The sequence below is a fragment of the Mytilus galloprovincialis genome, chromosome 7 (genome assembly GCF_965363235.1).
Source record: "Mytilus galloprovincialis chromosome 7, xbMytGall1.hap1.1, whole genome shotgun sequence".
Lineage (NCBI taxonomy): Eukaryota > Metazoa > Mollusca > Bivalvia > Mytilida > Mytilidae > Mytilus > Mytilus galloprovincialis.
Window position 1 is genome coordinate 11884296 of NC_134844.1, and position 22993 is coordinate 11907288.

At 31.4% G+C, this 22993-nt stretch overlaps 1 protein-coding gene across 2 annotated transcripts; it reads left to right on the forward strand.

The window, feature by feature from the left end:
- The first annotated feature begins 1331 nt into the window (after positions 1–1331).
- LOC143082318 (ecdysone-induced protein 78C-like) lies at positions 1332–22887 on the forward strand. 2 transcript variants are annotated; one of them, XM_076257964.1, is made up of 8 exons: positions 1332–1923; positions 5833–5951; positions 10410–10551; positions 11332–11540; positions 11948–12092; positions 13089–13252; positions 14527–14632; positions 18247–22887. In XM_076257964.1, the coding sequence occupies exons 1-8, from the start codon at positions 1629–1631 to the stop codon at positions 18504–18506; spliced, it is 1440 nt and encodes a 479-aa protein (XP_076114079.1). In that variant the 5' UTR covers positions 1332–1628; the 3' UTR covers positions 18507–22887. The 2 variants fall into 2 exon arrangements, with proteins under 2 accessions (XP_076114079.1, XP_076114080.1); XM_076257965.1 differs by having other exon boundaries at positions 1334–1866.
- Positions 22888–22993: the final 106 nt, after the last annotated feature.

Genomic DNA, 22993 nt, shown 5'->3' on the forward strand with positions numbered 1-22993 from the left:
AAAGTGTCTCATCCTGCCTTTTTTTTTTACTCAAAACTCCTGTCCTGCCTATTTTTTTCAAATTTCATCCTAGCCAACCCCCACCCCCCCCAAAAAAAAAAAATCAAATGGTAGCTCCCTTAGCTGGAGGTGGGTTACGCATGCACTAGATATGGTTATCAGAGGGACACGAATGACAGTATTAAACGAGACACAAGGGTGGACCATTGTTTTAACTGATTCAATCCACACAAAAGAAAATCATTCGTATGTATACAGGATAAACCGATCATTTACAAATTTTTGGTACAAACATTTTGAAATCAAACAGACCTAGAAAAATCCAATTGTACGTGATCGGTATATGTTTATATATTTATATTCATATTTATGTCGGGGTATATGACCGTCGGCAATCTTTGGAAGTCTTCTCCGGAGGTTAATCAATGGTTAATTGGATGGCTTCCAGACTGACGAAAAGACACACAAAATGCTGCTACATATTATCGGGTCCAGGCATTGTTAATTGTTTATTTTAGTGAATTTGGTATACGTTTTAGTATGTTATAAATCAAATGTTAAAATTTGAGTCAAATCTGTGGACATGAATTTAAAACTATAGATATATAATGCCCCTTTGATAATGTTAATGTGAACAACTAATTGTAATGGTTACTTTCATTTCGTAGCCAAATTTCAATAGTTTAATGAAAATTTATTGAAAACGCACATGTTCTCCTAAAAAAAGTCACATACATGCCAACGATTTTGAAATATTAAAATACACGCTTTTATATGGAGACGAAGTCCCCAATTACGGCAGAAAAATTAATAAAAAAAAAAATCAAAAATTTCAGGAAAATTTCCCGAATTTTTCATTCTACTAATGAACTTTTTTTTCTTTAAATCTACTTCCGTTCCCGGTCTTGTTTACACGAGACTTTGAATAAAATGTATATATATCAACATATCAACAAATATAGGAATGAATTCAACACCCAATCATTTTTAATAATTGTTTGATATGAATAAAAACGTAACCTGGATAACAGCGTTTCTTTGTTTTCATTGAATATGACGTCATAACTAAAATAACGTCACAACTAAATCCCTAACAACAGAACCAATATCGGAAACGTTACGGTATTTCCGTTTCTTTTATCAACATGTTTGAATTAAAAAAAAATACAGACTTCGTCCCCATTCACAGGTAATGCCTGCCTCATATTAAGATCTGTAATGTAAAGTAGTACTTTATACTCTTCGGTTTTGGGATAAGTTTTGTGGGCATTGTTTAGATCCTACTTTCAATTTCAAATGCTTGCGTCATTGAAAATAAAGAATTGCACCCTGGGATAATGTGAATCGCCATGTTGAAAGAATTTACATACACAATTAGAGAAGATAAAAACATAGAAAACAGCGTTATTTTGAATTGAATTGATGAAAGGAATGATAACAAATGATTCTTTATGAACTTCTGAAATCACTCACTCCTAAAAGCATTAGTTCTTTATTCAATTTATATGTGCAATCAAAGGTAAACCGCTGAAGGGTTTTGGTGGTAAAAATCAGCTGATCTGATAAAAAAAATAATAACAATTTTATATAGAACTGATGCAGTTTATTAGAACAGTTATGTAGTCAGTATGGATCAGCCTTCATACAGTGCTGCTAATGTGGCAAGCAGTAGTGAATGCACAAGAGACCAATTGCCATCTATGTTCCTTCATCGTCAACAAAGTATTGAAAATCGGAATTTGTTGTTCAATCAATCTTTCCATCAGCTACAACAGCATGACAACCAACTTTCACAAAGCACTGAGGCATTACATGTAGGATATGAAGATATTGATCAAAAGCCAGACCTTGCCAAAATTTCTAAAGGTATCAAATGTATTGTTTCTGGTGTCATGATTGACATGAATAAAAAGAGATGTGTAGGTAAACATTAAACAATAGTCCAAATAATTATGGCCTCTGTAAAAGTTATTATATTTTTTTATTTGTCTTTGACACCTTACATCACAGGAAGGCGACAAAGCAAAAATATAAAATAGCCTTCGAAGATGTCATAATTATTTTGACTAGGTAAACAACAGCATTGACAGCAGTATGCAACATTACCACTAGCCCGATGCCCCAGGCTAGTAATTTTCAGCTCGGACTAGTAAATTATATTTATGGCTAGCCAGACTGGACTAGTAAGAAATATAGATCCTTTCTATGTTATTTGAAATTTGAACATATTGACAAGTAATGCAGAAAATATTGTCAAATCAATGTGTTGCGAAGTCTAAACTATAGAGATCGATAATTGCACAATTATCCTGAGGAAGTGAAACAGAAAGGAAAACCAGTTGCAATAGTTCAGGTAACTCGATCTGTCTTATGACCAGTAGAAAGTGGACCAACACTGACACATAAGGACGGCAATTGTTTATAAAACGAAAAGACTATCAAGTTTTTCCCCGATTAATTATATATCTTTAATGTTATAAAAATGTTTAAGTTTACTTCACATAATCAATAAAGTTATTAAAATAAATTTATGTCATTATGAGTTATCTCAACAACATTGTGTTGGTACATTTTTTTTTTGGTAACTAGAAAGACCGGAGACCATGTGTATTCAAACGTAAAAATGCTTCAATGTACCGAAGGCTATAAAACAAAAGAGATCAAATGATGACGTTTCTGAACAAAAAAAAATCTGAGGTAACCAGGACCAGAGGGTTTCAACCCCATTGGAAGAATGACCGTCATCTTTAATAAATAAACTCATACTTCAACAACCTGGTGATGGATAAGTTAAGATCTATTGATGATAAATGTAAATTAAATTTGTATAAAGGACTTGATCCAAATCTATTGATCAAACCTTACTTCTCTAACTCAAACTTTGAATTTAGAAAATTAAAGACAAAACTTAAAATCAGTGACCATTCATTATTAATTGAAAAAGGAAGGAATTTTCAAATTCCTCGAGAAGAGAAATTTGCAAATAATGCAAAGTACTAGATGATGAGAAACATTTCTTAATAAATTGTACTCACAATTCAAATATTAGATTAACATATTTTAATTGCATTAACCATGTTAACAGAGAAAATAATTCCTTTGGTAATCTCACTGACAATGACAAAGTTATATATATACCTTAACTTAACCCATCAACACCAACACAAGTGAATAAAGTACATGTAGTATCCTTTATAAAAAAGTCAATGGACCCTGAATTAGTATATATATATTGAGCTACTTAGTTATTTTCTTTATTTGTTATGTTGTTATATTATATGTCACAAACTGTAAAGTTTATATGGCAATAAAACTTTGAATTGAAGTGAATTTTTAATGTCTTGCACGTACTGCAAACTCTGACATTGCTTTTATTATCATTTATGTACACATGACTAAAAATAAATAGTGTCAGAAGTTTTCCTTTTTTAATCATTTTTTGCAAATGTAAAATCCTTAAAATCAGCAAAAAAAAAAATTCAACCAGCTTAAACCCTTTCAGGTAATCAAGGTATGCTCAAAATGCTCAAAATTTTTTTAGGGGGGACATGCCCCCAAACCCCCCTAGTTAGTTCGGGTTGCTTCACGCATGCGTATAGTTGTCTTGACTTCAAGGGGTATTAGATTGAATGGTTGCTCTGGATCAGGGATGGGGTAATTAAAAATGTAATGGTAATTAAGTGTAATGCATTACAATTTTCCATGTAATTGAATGTAATGTGTAATTGAGCATTTTTTTAATTACATGTAATGGTAATTTAATTAATTACATTGAAAAAAGTATGTAATGCTCAATTACTTTTGAATTACATTTCAATTACATGTACTTTTATGGTGTTACAGTTAAGGATTTGTGTTTTATAATATAAATTGTAAAATTATATATATTTTTCAAATATTACTATCAATTCTTTTTAATGTATGAAGTCTGTAATTTTTTCTTAAGTTTTTATATATTTTATTTGACCTACAGATTTTTTTTTAATAGTCTTATAATTTAAAAAATGTGATAATTATATATATTAGGGTTGTTCAGTTTTTAAGAAAGATCTTTAACTAAATAGATTGATAAGTAATAAACACCTTGTTAAACACAAACAATGAAATGTGTCACTGTGAAACATCTTTCTGAGACAGTTCATTTAGAATTTAAAATCACTGCATACAATCATTTTGTCAAATTAGTATACACAAAAGGATTATAGAAATAAAAATTAACAGCTATAAAAACAAACAGCAATTAACCAGATTAAAATGTCATGGGGCAATGCCACTATTACAGATATTTTATTTAATTAGCAAAATATTGCTAATATTGAGACATTATATACATTGTTTGTACTAAAAAAAAATTTCAATATTGTGACAAGCACTTTTTTATATTTTTAAAGTAAAATAAAAAAATTTTTTAAATTAATTTATAATTTCTTTATTCATATTATGTTTATTTCAAATGAGTTCATTTCTGAGATGTCAAAATACCCCTCGATGTATTGGCAAGTTAATAGGAACAAATTCCCTCTCCTATCAATATAATGATCTTCTAATCAAAAAACTTCCATGTCCCGATCAAACAATATCTTGTACCATATTAGCTCCTGTCGAAAGACTATTTACAATTGCTGTTTTCAGACCAGAGAGATTCAGAATAATTGACAAAACATTAAAATAACTATATTAAATGATTATCAAATGCAACGCTTAAACTCTGCTTATATGAAAATTTTACACATGCATTATATAAACATGTAAATTATTGTTAAAATATATCATGATGAAATGTAATGTGTAATTTAATTAATTACTTTAGTAAAGTAATTGTAATTTATTAATTACATTTCAAAAACTGTGTAATGTGTAATTAGTGTAATTGACCATTTTTGCAATGTAATGTGTAATTTAATTAATTACATTCCAATGTAATTGACCCCAAGTCTGCTCTGGATTCCCCACTCAATTGATTAATTTAAAACTCATGGGATCCTTTCTATGTATGTCTGCTATTGAGGGTTATTGTTGTTGCATAGTTTTAAATCATATACATCATTTAAATTAAAATAAATGTAGTCCACATCGTAGAAGTATAATGGAGTCTTCTATATTATTGTTTCGAGTTGTCTTCCTTCAGGAAGTAACTTTCATCAATTCTGAGAGATAAAAAAAGTCCAGAAAAATTAACTTGTTCCGTCGATAAACGTCGTATTCTATTGAAAACGATCGCAATTTAAACCGAGGAATGTGTACGGAAAGGAGTCATGACCACTGACCCAAAGGAAATTAAATATTTAAAGAGTTAGGAATGGGGTTCCTCCAAGAAATAACGTAGGAAAATAGGTGATAAGATACGAAGTGAAAAATGAGGGATATCCTGATAAAGATCATTAATGATAATCACTTGTAATGGTAGATCAACACACTGGACAGGAGAACACTTGATCAAGATACATGTAGAGGATTGATTGCATCATTTAATTATGTTTACCAAATTAAATGTCAATGAAAATTTACTTTAGATTAAAAAATAAATGTTAAATCTAGTAACAAGAAACAGCAATTATCAATAATAGTGAATCACTTTATTAGTTTAAAAAACAGAAGATGTGGTATGATTGCCAATTAAAAGACTCTCCATGAAAGACCAAATGACACAGAAATTAACAGCTGTAGGTCACCGTAGGTCTTCAACAATTGATTAAGTCCCATATCGCATAGTCAGCTATAAAAGGCCCTGAAATCACAAATGTAAAACAATTCAAATGAGAATGTTAATCTTCTGACATCTTGTTGATATATATTAATAAAATATTAAAGTTTGATGACTTTATTTAACAGAAAGTGTTATACAGCCAGCAGACTCCAACACACCAAAACAACAGTTTGTACCATGTAAAGTATGTGGAGATCGAGCCTCAGGGTTTCACTATGGTGTAACTTCATGTGAAGGTTGTAAGGTAATAACAACAGATTGTAATATAAGAGTGGAATTCCTAGACATGATTAACTGCTCATATAAAATAAGCTTGTCAAAAAAAAATATATACAAATATAAAGTCTCATGTACATCGAACAAGCTATATGTTAATGGATTTTCAAATATTTGAGCTTGAGCATCACTGAACAGGGCCGTAACTACATTGAGGCAAATGCCTCAAGTTTTAAATTTCAAAAAAAAAAAAAAAAACTAAAACAAAAGATTGTCTTCATATGATTGTCTTCAGATCAAATTGTTTTCACTGAAAGTGTCTTGCAAGAAGCAAGTTCTCTTCCCTCTCTGATGTCGCCCCTGCATATTTTTCGTAATCCATGTTTCTATTTTACTTTTGGTTTTCAGAGTTGATGGTCTATTGTTTGTACTTCTGTGTCCCAGGTTTGTCTTTTGTTCATTTATTGTCCTACTTAATGACTAGTCTGAGTGTTGATTTTCATTTGTAAACGCGTCACACTGTGTAATCATGCATGTCCACCGATGTCCAGGCATTATGCGAGAAAAATATTTTAAGAATATACGATGCTACTGGACACAGAAAAAAAGTGGTCGTTTCTGCATGGAGAATTGAACTTGATATCAAAGAATACAAAACTGCCTTTCTTGTATATAAAACCATACCCATTTTTTCTTAGTATGGATTTCAAAATTAGGTATTTTCTGTATGTGAGATATGCACAGAAGTGATAGATATTCAAATCAATTTTGTATTATAAATATAGAAAATTGATTTGAATATCTTAATCAACAACAAAATTAAAAAAAATAACTGTTTCATATATCCAAGCGCCTGTGGATAAAACTAGATAGCTGACATGGTTTAAATTAAAGTAAGACCACCAATTTCCCGGTATCAAAAGAAATCATTTGTTGAAAAAAACATCAATGTATTGCCATATGACCTTTTACATTCAAGGGTTAAATTTGCATTAAGTCGTGTTCAGACCCTTTAACAGAAAATAAAGGAATATGAAGTACACTTGCCTGGGAGCTAATCGCACACAATGTCAATGTATAGAAAAAAATACAAATGATCAATGGTCAAAGTTTTTATTCCTGTCTTCATCTTGATAGTTGCTGGAGGGTCTTCAATAATGAGAGAATCATAAATACCGTAAAACAAGGTCAATATGGTCCCTAGTGTCGACTTGAGCAGTACTAGTATTTAACGTATATTACTGCACTAATGACTGTCACTATATTTAAATCTAGTCATAAAAAAATTCAAGTCAGCACAATACAAGACAAGAACAGACAGACAGATCCGGTATTAATGATTATGAGAATTACGATTTTTGCTTTATCCTACATATCGGTTTTTTAATGTTTTGAAGTTCCCTAAAACTTTAAAGTCATAAATAACAATGAATCTATGTTTTTGCTTTGAGACCAGAATATTGTCGAAAAAATAGCTAAAAATGATATGCGTTTCTATGTAAGAAAGAGTCCGGGAAACGCTCAGAATGCACGATTTTGCGTTATTTTTCTCAGAGCTCCTGGGGGCCTTAAGCGGCCCCCTAGACCCTTGCCAAAAATATATTTTGCCTCAGTATTAAAAGGGGCTAGTTACGGCCCTGCTGAAGATACTCATGATATTGTACGTTAATTTTTTAAATGAGCATCTGGTGCAGTGATATCACACCTTCAAATATTAAATCAAATAATATATATATTATATTGCCACCAGATACAAATAGAATATTTGAAACATGAATACTACAGGATAACAACATCTTCCATTTGTAACACTTAAAATGACACATCAGAAGCTAATGCATGAATTAAAGTGTCTCAACAAAATAGAAACCTTAAATATGCATTTAGGTTGCACAGATGTCACTGGCTGTCTTATCAAGTAAAAATCAATCAATATAGAGAATAGTGATGAAGCAGTGATGTGATTATTAGGTCTTTCCACTTTTCTGTGGAAAGACCTATTGTTTTTCTTCTGATTATTTTTTTTTTTTTCTTCCGCCTAATTTTGTTCTTGCGATAAACATTTGTTTCGCAATATGTCGCTTAGATATTTTGTATATGATATCGAACAGTTTATGCGCTTTTGAAATTTACCCTGCGTAAACGAATACTTTTCTTTGTAGGAGTTATCTCCCCAAACACTGTTTTCCTTGTTATGGCATCTCCTGCGCAACCGTTAAAGATTATGACAAATTTATTTTACAAAATTGTTCGTTACATCCTCAGTAATTTTTGGCGTATTTGGATCGAAGCGATTCGAAGAAATTTTATAGGAGTTATCTATCTTTTCGGAATAAATTTGTCGGTATGTTTTTTTAACTCATAAACCGTTAACCGTATAACCCTGGAATGTTTTTATTTGAGTCCCCTGATTCCTAACTTAGAAAATTAGGTCAAGGTCAAAGGTCAAGGTCATATTTTAGATTTTCATATGTCTTTGATTTCCCTATAACTCTTGAACGGTTATAGATACAAAAAAATTAAGCAGTGAAAAATGCTTGGTACTTCAAGGGGCAACTTGTTTTACATTATGACTATATTGATTTTACCATCATGTAAGGGACATAACTCCCATCGATGGTTTTTAAAAGGCCATTTTTAGGCAAAACTCTTAAACAAAAGGTCCTTGACCCATAGGGTCTTTTGCAATGACCTTGTGGAGCAATGACCTTGACGAAGGTTACAAGGTCAAAGGTCAAGGTCATCAAATTATGTGGTTTTGGCACTATTTAAACAGTTTTATGTGTGTTTGAATTTCAACCAACCAACCAACATACCAACCAACCAACCAACCAATCAATCAATCAATCAATCAATCAATCATGATCATGATCATGATCAATCAACCAATAATGATCAATCAATCAATCATGTTTCCGTCTCATGTGTTTCTTATAGGGTTCAACCAACCAACCAACCAACCAACCAACCAATCAATCAATCAATCAATCATGATCATGATCAACCAATCATGTTTCCGTCTCATGTGTTTAATATAGGGTCCAAGATCTTCTTTGTGTCTTTTTCCGTGTTTCAATTGACCCTATCCAATGTGTTTAACCAACCAACCAACCAACTAATCAATCAATCAATCAATCAATCAATCAATCAATCAATCAATCAATCATGATCATGATCAATCAATCATGTGTCCGTCTCATGTGTTTAATATAGGGTCCAAGATCTTCTTTGTTTCTTTTTCCGTGTTTCAATTGACCCTATCCAACGTGTTTAACCAACCAACCAACCAACCAACCAACCAACCAACCAACTAATCAATTAATCAATCAATCAATCAACCAATCAATCAATCATGATCATGATCAATCAATCATGTTTCCGTCTCATGTGTTTAATATAGGGTCCAAGATCTTCTTTGTTTCTTTTTCCGTGTTTCAATTGACCCTATCCAACGTGTTTAACCAACCAACCAACCAACCAACTAATCAATTAATCAATCAATCAACTAATCAATCAATCATGATCATGATCAATCAATCATGTTTCCGTCTCATGTGTTTAATATAGGGTCCAAGATCTTCTTTGTTTCTTTTTCCGTGTTTCAATTGACCCTATCCAACGTGTTTAACCAACCAACCAACCAACTAACCAACTTATCAATCAATCAATCAATCAATCAATCAATCAATCAATCAATCAATCAATCTGTATGACTGTTTAATCATGACAGTTTATTGAAGGAACAAACTCTCAATTATTCAAGAAAAATTGAAATTTAATATTGTTCTTACGTCACTTCTGAAAAAAAAAATCCACATGTTCTCTGAAACTACAAGTACAATCGACCTCAAAATTTGCAGTCAGCAGGGCATACATGTACTAAACGTTTATAAAAAAACTTGGTGCAGATATCTCTCAAAGCTTTTCCTAGAGAAAAGAAATGGCAATGCCGTAAAAATAGCTTGCTAGGTCCGGAAATCTCAGTAAAAACCTACAATAAAATGTCCGCTCCGAGTTTGAAATACTAATCTGTGTTACAAACAGGTGCTGAAAAATGTACATTATCAGAAAATAATCAATAAATGTGTTTTAAAGTTACAGCAGATCAATTAAATCCAAAACATGCACTACTTGTGAACTGTCATCAAAATGTCAATTTCCTACAATGACAAAAGAAATTACATTGTGTACATTCCATCTCTATAGATGTTGTCTGTTTAACGTCCCCACCTAAAAAGAAATAAAAAGAGTATCTTTTCGTTATTATAAACCCGTGTCACGTGATGTGGCGCGCGCGCTGTATCTAAAATAAAAGAAAAACTTTCCAAACTAAACATGAAACTTCTCCGGTAACAATAATATAGACCCCATACAGAAACAAACAAACAAACAAACAAACAAACACCCCCCAATTCAATTAATTTTACAGGGGGAAAGACCCCCTACAATTGCTTTTTTAAAGCAATTGATTTATATTTTATTTTAGGGATTCTTCAGAAGAAGCATTCAGAAACAGATAGAGTACCGATGTTTACGGGATGGAAAGTGTATGGTTATACGTCTCAATAGAAACAGATGTCAGTACTGTCGCTTTAAAAAATGTTTGGCTGTTGGAATGTCTAGAGATTGTGAGTAGAAATTACAGATTCAAAACCACCAAAAAAAAAAGTTACACCAAACTATGTTCACATTAAGAATGTGATAATGAAAAATTTAAAAATCTGTCCATCATGATCTAAAAAAGTACAAAGAAAAAAAAATCCATAAAATTTTGTCACAAAAAGAATCATAAAAAAAATGTCCATCAATATTTTTCAAGTCTAAAGAGAAAAGAGGAAATAAACTTGTTTACTTTATATTTTCATGTCAGCACTTTCCAAAGCTTACTTTACGGTATGGCTTTCACTCATTTTTGAAGGCTGAACATGACTTATAGTTGCTTACTTATCATTATATGAATGGTTATTACCACAGTTGTCTATGGTGTTTTTTTTGGCTCAACATGTACAGTTTTCTATTTTTTCTTACACTACTTGTAAGCCTGAGGCGTAATTGATGCAGGTTATTTCAGGTACAAATATGGGGAGCATAGAAATTGGTACCTTGTGTCAATGTTGTGAAAGATATAAGTAATGCAACCAATTTAAATCATTAACAAAGAAATGTCGACCCCTTAAAAATTCCTGTCACACCAGGAGTGTAGTTGTTTTGTTAATGGATATCAGTATTTGGTTTCTAGAAAATAAACATGAATAAGGAATAGAAAGCAAATGTTTATTTTCACAATGTAATATAAAATAAATATATATTCCTTAAATTTGAGAATGGAAATGGGGAATGTGTCAAAGAGACAACAACCCGACCATATAACAGCGAAGTTTATGTTATAAATGTATTTTGTATTTTAGCTGTGAGATATGGAAGAGTACCAAAAAGATCTAAAAGTGTGGATGATCCATTTGGAGGATCCAGTGACTTGTATCCTGATGATTCTGCAGCAGAAAGTCGCCATCTAGCATTATATGACATCATCCTCAATATCTCTCAGGCACATCATGCACATTGTGCTGTGACAGAGGACAAAATAAAATTACTGCAGCGAAAGCATTCTACATTGGTAAGTGTATGACATGTCTTTATTGACATACATGTACATGAACATAATCATAAAAAATACAAATTGTGAAAAAAGAAATCTAATAACAATAGTCATCATTAACATTGAAATCTAAATGTTTTTGTAAAATCAAATACTTATAGCAAATAGTGACTAAGTAACTCTATTCACCTTTTATAATTTTTTATCAATTTTCTAAGAAAACATAGAAATCAACCATTTCTCAATATATTTAAATTTTAAAATGCAATAACTCATGCAGAAACATTGAATTGATTCTTATGTACTTATACATGACAGAATTGCTTTAAATATTAAATATTATACTTCCCTTTATAATTGAGACAGTATAAAATGTAGGGGTATGATTGGAAGTCTAAATAAAACTTTAATGATTAATGTTACAGATGCAGAGAATATCAATACCGTCCTCTCAGGTAAACTTTACAGACGAGCAGCTGGAGACACAGAAACTGTCCATGTGGTCCTGTCTCGCTCATTCTATTACCCCTGCTGTAAACAGAGTCGTAGAATTCGCTAAAAGAGTTCCAAGTTAGTCAACTTTTGTTTGTAATATTAAGGTTGTTAGGACTAGATATCCTTGGTGTTCTGGTGTTAAATTGATCATTCAGAAGAAAAAAAACTAACTCAGAAATGAACAGACATGGGTTTACTGCAGAATTTTTGGTTATAAATTACTATTAAAAATGTGAAAGGTAATATGGAAAGGATTCTTCCATCACTAGTGATATAGATTGCTTATCCTTTATCACTTGGTTATATTTTCATGCCGCAGGTGTCCAAAAAAATGCAGGAAATGGTGTGCTTAATAATGTAATTTAACATAATATTTGGGTTTCTTGGCATATATTGACACAAAATTCTGCAAATGGTAGGAAATACCAGAACAATGTTACCATTTAGAAATAACCTGTTTATTCACATGTAAAAGCTTTCAAATGGTGATAATTTATTGTATACATTTCCATTAAGGGAGTTCGCTTCTCAGTTTCAAAGTAATTAACTTTTCAAAACACTAGTTTATATTGATAGGGGATTAATAAAGGAATCCAAAGAGCAAAAAAAATATATAGGTCACCATGCTTGTTTTTGATATATTAGCTCATGACTTTTCATAGCTTTATAATTAACAAGTTTAAGTCCCCAAAAACTATTAAAAACTAATTAAAATTCTACAAGATTTTAACAGACAGCTTATCATTATACATGTAAATGAATTATAAATACAAAAATGGGGGTCACCGGGCAAAATTTGTTAAGGCATTAAAATGGATAAAACCAGAGGATTCCGAAAATCTGCCAAAAATTCCAAAACATGACAAGCCAGCTTCCTTAAACTTCATGAGGATTCTGTCTGCCGACTGAAGCTTTGATACTGTCAATTTGTGAGAAGTTTCTGACACAGTAGACATTGCAAGATTATAAAAACTAATATGTAACAGATAATAGCAACAACATTTCCAGTGATTTAAGTTTTAAAATTACAGATTGTAGTGGAATGTTTTTAACTTTTTTGTTTTGTTTAAGGTTTTACAGAACTAACACAAGATGATCAGCTATTGTTGATAAAAGGAGGATTCTTTGAGATCTGGTTAACACGTATGGCAGGAATGTTCAGTAAATTTGACGGGATGCTGACATTTGAAGATGGAAGTATGATACAGCGAGATGAATTGTCTGTAGTATTCACTGTAAGATAACTGCTAAAAGTTGTTCTCTCATAAATTATTATTAATTCTACAAAACTCAACTAACATTTGCGCTTGTCATTTTTTGCCATTTGCAAAACAATAATCAAAAGGTTGTTAATAAAAACACCTCGTCATGTCATTTATCTGATCAGTCAACTTTATTTGTAAAAAGAATCAATCTATATTTGGATTTCAGTAAATTTTCAATGCAATGATCATGATCACACCAGATTCATGATAAAAATAATTTATTGTACAAAATTGTACCATTCTAATAAATGTACAGCTTTTGCTTTTTGGAAATCTGAGTCGGTTGACCTGAGAATCTGTGCCTCTTGAACTATTGAGATCATACAACAATCACTTTTCCATTGTGGCATCAAATTTTGTATTATGATGTCAAAATTTTAAAAGGACCTTTGTTATGTCCAGTTATGGTGGACAAATAGCAATAAGGTGTATTAGAAAATGCCATTTAATTTGAAATCTGTTGAAAATTTAAAAATCAGATGTGTTTCTTTTGTCCATCAATTCTTTTGTTATATCATCTAGTTCTTGTTACAATGACATCATCTTGTTTTCATGTCTACAGAGTTTAAGCCTCTGCCAGTAGGGGATCTTTCAAATATGAGATTTCATTCCAAGAAAGATAACTCAAATTTTATCCTTTTTACAGTACTGGATCTGTCTCAATCCTTATTCTTATTATTATACCCTGACTGTAACGGAGGGGCATTAAGTTTTACCCTTGTCCATTGTATGTACGTACGTTCTAACGTTCCAAAATTGGTTTCCGCTCTATAACTTGAGTTTGCCTCAACCAAATGATATGAAACTTATACACAATACTTATTACCAAAAAACACAGATCAAGTTTAGTGGCATCACTTTAACCATTCTAGGGTTATGCCCTTTATAAATGGAAAAATTTGCTGAATTTTTCGTTTCTGTTCTCTATCTTTAGTTTGCCCCAATGAATTGTTATGAAACTTAAATGCAAACCACGAAATACAGATCAAGTTTGAATTTTGGTGGTGTGACATTAATCTTTTTTGAGTTAAACACAATTGCCTATAAATAAAATGTATTGTCAAAAGCTAACATACAATACAATTTTATATTGTTTTCACTCATACCATGAGTATGGTTATCAGATGGATACAATTCCATTTTAACCAGACACTTGGTATGACTTTTTTTTTTTTAATTTCAAAATAAGATAACAAATCTTTTATTTTTAGCCTGGGTTATCTCTGTTTTATTGTTGTTTTCAGCCTGAGTTTGTAAACAGCATGTTTGAACTGGCAGCCAGTATACACCAGTTAAAATTAAATGACACAGAGATTGGTATCTTTACTGCCATTGTTCTTACTACTCATGGTAAGGTTTTACAACTATTGCAGTGATTTTCCAACCCTCATTTTGGGGCCGAATTTCGGCCCCATTCCCAAAGAGAAATATGCTCTTTTTTTCCCAATTTTCAGCTCTAAAATTCCCAATCGTATATGGACATCGTCGCGAGATTTTGTTATTGTCGTATCTCCGTATCGTGTATTATTTTGTTGACAAATCTCTGAGCGTTCGGGGTATTTCGGGAGTTATCATTATCGTTCACTTAAGACGATGATTGGTTTGCAATCTTTTTTGGATTGCATTGCAATCTACGATATTCTGGTCACATTTGCGCTTGAAACATCCGAATGAATAATTCAATGACAAAGCAAAAAAATGAGACATAATGTAAACAAAATGAACGTAGATCATGTCTCATAATTCCAAATATTACACAAAGAAGCTAAAGGCGGCAGACGGTAGTAAATGCCGGAAGCTGGAAGCTTTTGGATTCAAAAAGTCGTTTCTACTTCCTTCTGATGAAACAAGTGAAAGAAGGAAAAGACCGACTCTCAGATACAGAACTGGAACAACTAGTTGACATGTTTAAAAATAAACATGAAGGAAAACATGGAATTTTAAATAAAACTAAAAAATAAATGCTTCAGATTTCAAATGTGTCTTTTTAGAATTTCTATAGATTCTCATCATTATAAATAGAATCAGAAGGGATAGGTTGAATTTTACCTTTCAAGAGTAAAGTTACAAAGCTTGAGTGCATGCAAATGTGTCCTCAGACACATTCAACTTTTATTTTTAATCCTTTTCCTTAAAAAGATAGCTTATTTTGTAGGCAATTCATGCAGTTAATCCTTTTAGAATGCAGGATTTTGCACCTAATTTTCAAAATTTTCTTGGGGGGGCATGCCCCCAAACCCCCCTAGCGAGGCGCACACGGCATAAGCCGTGTGCCCGCCGTCGTAAAGACCAATCATATTTTTCCCAAACCATAATTTATTTCCCAATTGCATGGGCCCCAGGACCCTTCCCCTAAACACCAGGAAAATCACTGTATTGATTTAATATTAAACATCACCACTTTAATTTGTCGGTGAGATATACATGCTACTTTCCAGGAATTTAAAGACTTTAAAGAGACTGCAATTTTATCAAACTTGTTTAACATGTTGCAACGGCCAGGCAGGCAGGCATTTTCAAGACAATTTAAAATACAGAAATAAGTGATGAGATACAAGCTTGGATCATCTATATTTATCTGATCTCTAATTTCACTTTTCATTATTTCTCTCACCCAGAGCAAAACACACATTGTAACATCAACATTTTATTCATGATGGTTTACATTTATTGACATCCTATACATCAACTTCAGGACACTATAAGAAAAAAGACACATTGGTTCTCCACATGGAGTTTTCAATGAGTTGTATTGCCAGCACTACTGTAGTTACTAAAAATTCATAAATGTTATGTTTTTATTATTGCTAAATTTGTAACGGGAGAGGTGATAAACAAAATTTTTTATAACATTGGTTATTTATTTCTTGGCAACATTTCATGAAATGGAAGTAAATTTTCCCTAATTTGTGGCCATTGATCAACAAAAGTAATACTGAATGCATTGACAAATATCTGAATTGTCAGTTGTTTTTAGCTCACCTGGCCCGAAGGGCCAAGTGAGATTTTCCCATCACTTTGCATCCGTCGTCGTCCGTCGTCCGTCGTCGTTAACTTTTACAAAAATCTTCTCCTCTGAAACTACTGGGCCAAATTAAACCAAACTTGGCCACAATCATCATTGGGGTATCTAGTTTAAAAAATGTGTGGCGTGACCCCGCCAACCAACCAAGATGGCCGCCATGGCTAAAAATAGAACATAGGGGTAAAATGCAGTTTTTGGCTTATAACTCAAAAACCAAAGCATTTAGAGCAAATCTGACATGGGGGTAAAATTGTTTATCAGGTCAAGATCTATCTGCCCTGAAATTTTCAGACAAATCAGACAACCTGTTGTTGGGTTGCTGCCCCTGAATATGTAATTTTAAGGAAATTTTGCAGATTTTGGTTATTATCTTGGATATTATTATAGATAAAGAGAAACTGTAAACAGCAATAATGTTCAGCAAAGTAAGATTTACAAATAAGTCAACATGACCGAAATGGTCAGTTGACCCCTTTAGGAGATATTGCCCTTTATAGTCAATTTTTAACCATTTTTCGTAAGTCTTAGTAATCTATTACAAAAATCTTCTCCTCTGAAACTACATGGCCAAATTAATCCAAACTTGGCCACAATCATCTTTGGGGCATCTAGTTTAAAAAATGTGTGGCGTGACCTGGCCAACCAACCAAGATGGCCGCCATGGCTAAAAATAGAACATAGGGGTGAAATGTAGATTTTGGCTTATAACTCTGAAACCAAAGCATTTAGAGCAAATCTGACATGGGTAAAATTGTTCATCAAGTGAAAATCTATCAGCCATGAAACTTTCAAATGAATAGGACAACCGGTTATTGGGTTGCTGCCCTGAAATAAGTAATTTGAAGGAAATTTTGCAGATTTTGGTTATTATCTTGAATATTATTATAGAAAGAGATAAACTGTAAACAGCAATAATGTTCAGCAAAGTAAGATCTACAAATAAGTCAACATGACCAAAATTATCAGTTGACCCCTTAAGGAGTTAATGCCCTTTATAGTCAATTTTGACCAATTTTTCGTAAATTTTTGTAATCTTTTACAAAAATCTTCTCCTCTGAAACTCCTGGGCCAAATTTAACCAAACTTGGCCACAATCATTATTGGGGTATTTAGTTTAAAAATTGTGTGGCGTGACCCGTCCAACCAACTCAGATGGCTGCCATGGCTAAAAATAGAACATAGAAGGGAAATGTAGATTTTGGCTTATATCTCTGACACCAAAGCATTTAGAGCAAATCTGACTGGGTAAAATTGTTTATCAGGTCAAGATCTATCTGCCCTGAAATTTTCAGACAAATCAGACAACCTGTTGTTGGGTTGCTGCCCCCGAATTAGTAATTTTAAGGAAATTTTGCAGATTTTGGTTATTATCTTGAATATTATTATAGATAGAGATAAACTGTAAACAGCAATAATGTTCAGCAAAATAAGATCTACAAATAAGTCAACATGACCAAAATTTTCAATTGACCCCTTAAGGAGTTACTGCCCTTTATAGTCAATTGTTAACAACTTTTTCGTCATGTTTTTAGGAAATATTTTCCACTGTAATTACTGGGCCAAGTTCATTATAGTGAGAAATATTTGTAGCAACAAGAATGTTCAGTAAAGAAAGATCTACAAACACATCACCATCACAAAAACACCATTTTGTCATGAATTTATCTGTGTCCATTGATAATATGCACATAGACCAAGGTGAGCGACACAGGCTCTTGAGAGCCTCTAGTTTGATTAATTCCATTTCACAATAAGTATATTATTCACCAATAATTATAGACTATTGTGATTTTGAAAGACAGAAAATTACCAAATGAAAAAGAATTACATCAGTTTTTCCCCTAAACGTCTAGCATAAACATGTAATGTTGTCAAAATACAAATATTGCTTTTCGTATAATTATATTGAGTAAATATTAAGTGTTATTTTTAATTCCAGATCGTAGAGGACTGCAAGGACCAAAATATGTGGAAAGTATACAAGACAAATTATTAGAAGCTTTAAAACTACAAATAAGTCGTAATCATTCAACGGAAGAAAATCTTTTTGGAAATACAATAGTTAAATTACCACATCTACGAACTGTTGGTATACAACACAATGAAATATTAGAATGGTACAGATCGCATTGGGAGAAAGTCAAATTACCTCTCCTGTTTGCTGAGATTTATGACATACAGAAGCATGAAGATGAATGAAATAATAGTAGCTAAATATATTTTGTGTAATATATGTCTTAATCTCAGCTGATAAAAAATCCAGTGCAATTTCCGGTGACTTTTTTACAAATATATTCCAAATTATAACAAACCTGGCGGGTTATTTATAAAGTTTTTCTCACATACCGGTAATTAATGCTGAAAATATACATAATTATATCTTAATGAAAAAATTAATTGATTTTGCAATGTTTCAACTCTGTATGAAAATTACCAGAAACTCCCATTATGATAACAATTTATTACTTAAAAAATCATTGATATGTAAACCTCTTCGTCAAAATATTAGTAAAATATAGTAATACCAGACTAAAACTGCATTGAGACACTTGTAGAAACTTAATGAACTATATCTTCCAAATTTCATTCCATGCAACATAAGAGGGGGGCAATAGGGGGTCATTTAACATGTTAACAACACCTTGATTTTGGCAAAAACAGTAAACAACAAATGCAAAAATGCTGATAACAGTTAACAAAGTGGGTTGAAAACAGTTAACAGTTTAAATTTATCTCAGATAACAGTAAACAACACCTTGAAAAGGGCCAAAACAGGTTAAAATCAAAAGGTATTGCCCCCTTCACATAAGCATTAATAAATCTTGTTAAGTTTTTCTAATAGAATATAGAACAAAATAATTTGGCTCATTTTTATCATATTTTTAATTTCCATTCATTATTTCACACTAATTTCAATGTTACGAATGATATTTGCCATGCAGTACAAATTGTATTCTATGTTTCTAAGTGTGAATTTAACAAAGCAATAGATTTCCTGTATACATTAACCTCATTTTGTCTTTTCATTGTAATGTATCATTTTGTTTTATATATATTGTTACTGGTTGGTATTTGTTCCCTTATACCATGTGTTTCTGAAAGGAACTGAAACTTAACATTGAAAACTGTCTGAAATCTGAGCCTTGATTGGCTGAAATCTGAGCCTTGATTGACTGAAGTTTGAGCCTCCGTGGACTGAAATATGATACTTGATGAAATGACATATTACAAGCTTGTGTTTATATCTTCATTTATTCATAGTGTTACTTAGTACAAAAAACTTATTCGAACAAACTACATTTGTAAGAAAAATTCTAAAGCATTTAGTTAATAAAAATTCACTTCCAGGTTCAAATTTCAGTCAAAGAATCTGTTTATGATTTAACTAATAACAACTTTAGTTTGTTACTTTAGTGATGGATTTCAGACCTGAAAAGGCTTATTGTATTTTAGTACTTTATAAAGTTTGTTGTTGGTTTATTTGACAGACAATAGTGCTATAAATAGTTCCGTACATTGCTTTACACATTTTTATGTAGACATGTTGTTTAACTGATGAATTTTTTTTAACAATTTTACCATAGAAACAGCATTATTCTGTAAAATAGTAAATTTACATTGACAATTGTTGTTAGTGCTAGTCCATAGAATTTTTTCTTGAAGTTTGAATTGGGGTTTAAAGGGTAAGATCCCATTTCTCCAACCCGCTCTAAATTCTTATATATTTTTATGTACTAAAGAGGTAAAATAAAGGCCCTCTAATACCCTTCATTATGGGTAGCCTTAAGAATAGTTAAGTTTAATTTTATGAAGACTTGATATATATATGTATATTATCATTCTGTTGAAAGCAGCATCTGATAAATATATCTTGTACTGTAATACTGATAAAGGTACCTTTATAGCTTGCTGTTCTGCATGAGCCAAGGCTCTGTGTTTGATCTATAATGGTTATCTTTTACAAATTGTGACTAGGAGGGAGAGTTGTCACATTGACACTCATACCACATCATCTTATATCGTTTCAGTAAGATATCAAGTCTTTTTTCAAAAGTTGGAGGGATTATTTTCACACTTTTATATAAAGTACAAAATAAGAAAAAATTAAACTAAAGAAAAGTTCTCATTAAACATTACATTGCCTTGTTTAATTGCTTGGTTTAAGTATAGGCCAAAACCCAGTATAAATCAGTAGGATTGCATGTATCAATTCATTGTGTTCATCCCTTCTTATTCTAAGCCATTAAATGCCTTGTTCAACTGTTTTCATTACAATATTCAGGGATGTTAAAGTTTACCTCTTAAAATTATATTTTTGAATTCTTCTCTGTTTACAACTTAGTAAAATTGGTGGTATGATTTTGTTGGATTATTAAAGTCAGTACTAAATGGCCAGTATAACGTTGTACTACTTAGAGTATGTATTATTGATTGTAGATAAAAGATTGAAAGCATTTTTTTTTTACACTAGTTCATTTTCATTATATTGAGGGAAGATTTTTAATAGTCATAGCTTTATAGTAATGTACATTCTTTTCATGCATGAATAGCTGTATGGTGAAGACAAAGGTTATGTTTCAAAAATTAAGGTTAATTTGGTATTTTCTCGCTGTGTTGAAGACTCATTGGTGGATTTTGATCTGCTCTCTGGTTGGGTTGTTATCTCTTTGGCATATTCCTCATTACTATTTTCCATTTGATTGATAAATAGTTTATTTTACCTCGATCTGTGAAAAGTTAGATGTATTGTCTTTCAAAAGTTACAGGATTCTATCAAATTATTTCGGTAGATTAAAGGCAGGGAATTTATCTGGTTTCACCAGACTCAGCTACTATACCAAATGAATATTTTTAAGCCATTCGTATAATAATTCAGATGGAAAATTCTCAGGAAATAAATTTGTATACCATGACGGTTAAAAGCATTCACATAGATTTTATATGTAAGTTGTTTTATTGAGAGATTAGTAATATGTTAGTTTATATCATAATTAGTGTTAATGAATAAAAGACAGATTTTATATTATTGTTCAGAATGTTTGTACAGCAATAACTTGGCCAGCTTTATTGTTTTGTAGACTCAGCTACTTGTTGAGTCAGAGGTAATTTTTTGTGATTTGTAATTTTGTTAAGATTATCTTCATTCAGAAACAATGTTACAGTGTTATATTTGTTTTGTTAATATGATTTCAGAGTTTCAGACTGTTTTTGTTTTCGGAATAGGGCACTTGTTATTTGTTATAAGGTTGATTATATATGATGTCTTATTCAGTTTGACAACTTTAATGTACAGGTGACTTCAGTTTAACTTATCAGATATTATTTTATGTTGCCTTTTCATGGTGAATCAGCTTTTCAGGAAAAGATATCTATGTCTGTGACAATGGGCAGGTTAACAATATTTAAGGTGGTACCTAACACTACAGGGAGATAACTCTGTAAAATCAGCTAAACGTTTTAATCACTTTGTATTGGTAAGGAGATAGTAAGCTTCTCAATGATCAACATTAGTGTTTTGAAACTGTATCCAATGGAAATTTTCTGAGAAAGTGTTTGGTTCAATTTTTTGAAATTTTTATATTTTTTTCAAAGGCTTAAAGTAAATATTTGTCAAAATTTTATAAAAATTAAAAGAGTTAAATTACTGTTAGTCAAGTTGTTCATTGACCCAAATTTAATTTAGATTGTGCAGCAAGTGAGACATTTAAATGCGTCAATTCTTGTGTGTGTTGTTAGTTTTTGTGGTTGTTCAAAATGACAATATTATAAAATAGATTTAAACTAGGCTTATTCTGTCTTCAGAGTAATTGTGTCTTTAGTTCAAAATTAATATAAAAAAGTATTCAAAGTATGTGATTTTTGAAAAAAAATGAAGTGACAGTTTTGAAAATGAAATTGATTTTAAGATTATTCTATCAGGGACAGAGGTATCTTTATTTTCACGAGTCATGTTATATTTATGTGCTGTTGTATATAGTGGAAGCTACCACTTTTGTGATTTAATATGTGAAAGAAAAGTAATAATGGCTATAATTGTTAGCATGTTGTCACTTCATGATGGACTAATTCAGAAATTATTCGGCCACATATTTCCTTCGAGTCAATCTTTAATGTTTATTTATTCACAGGGAGAATAGGAGGGGAAGTTATATTAAAATCTTTTTTTAAAAAGATATGAAAACTATGATAAAGTTTTGACCCCTACTTCAAAAACTTCTAATGAATTCACAAAAAAATGTATTTGCAACAATCTAGCATATGAACAGTATAATTTATAAGGATAGAAGTTGGGATTTCAGAATCAGTCCATTTTGGACTCAAGACTGGCAGTTTTTCAAAATTTTGTTGGATAGAATTTGATTCAGTTGTACGTACATTTCAGGTAGAATTTTATACATTTTTCAGTAGTAATATTTTTTTTATGTCATAAATGTTAATATCTTGTAGATCAAGATGAGATATATTTTGATAAAATGATTTGTAATCCACCTTCATAGTTTAATGGCCATCACAGTGTTATATCTATAGTTGTTAACATTTCACAATCATGTGCTGATCAAATAAATATATGTAATACAAATAGTTTATTATTTCTACAGCCATCAAGGTGAATTAATGTTAGTTTTGAAAAAGTTCTGTTTAAAGTGCTGTTGATTCATTTATTTTTGTGGGCACCAAATTTTATG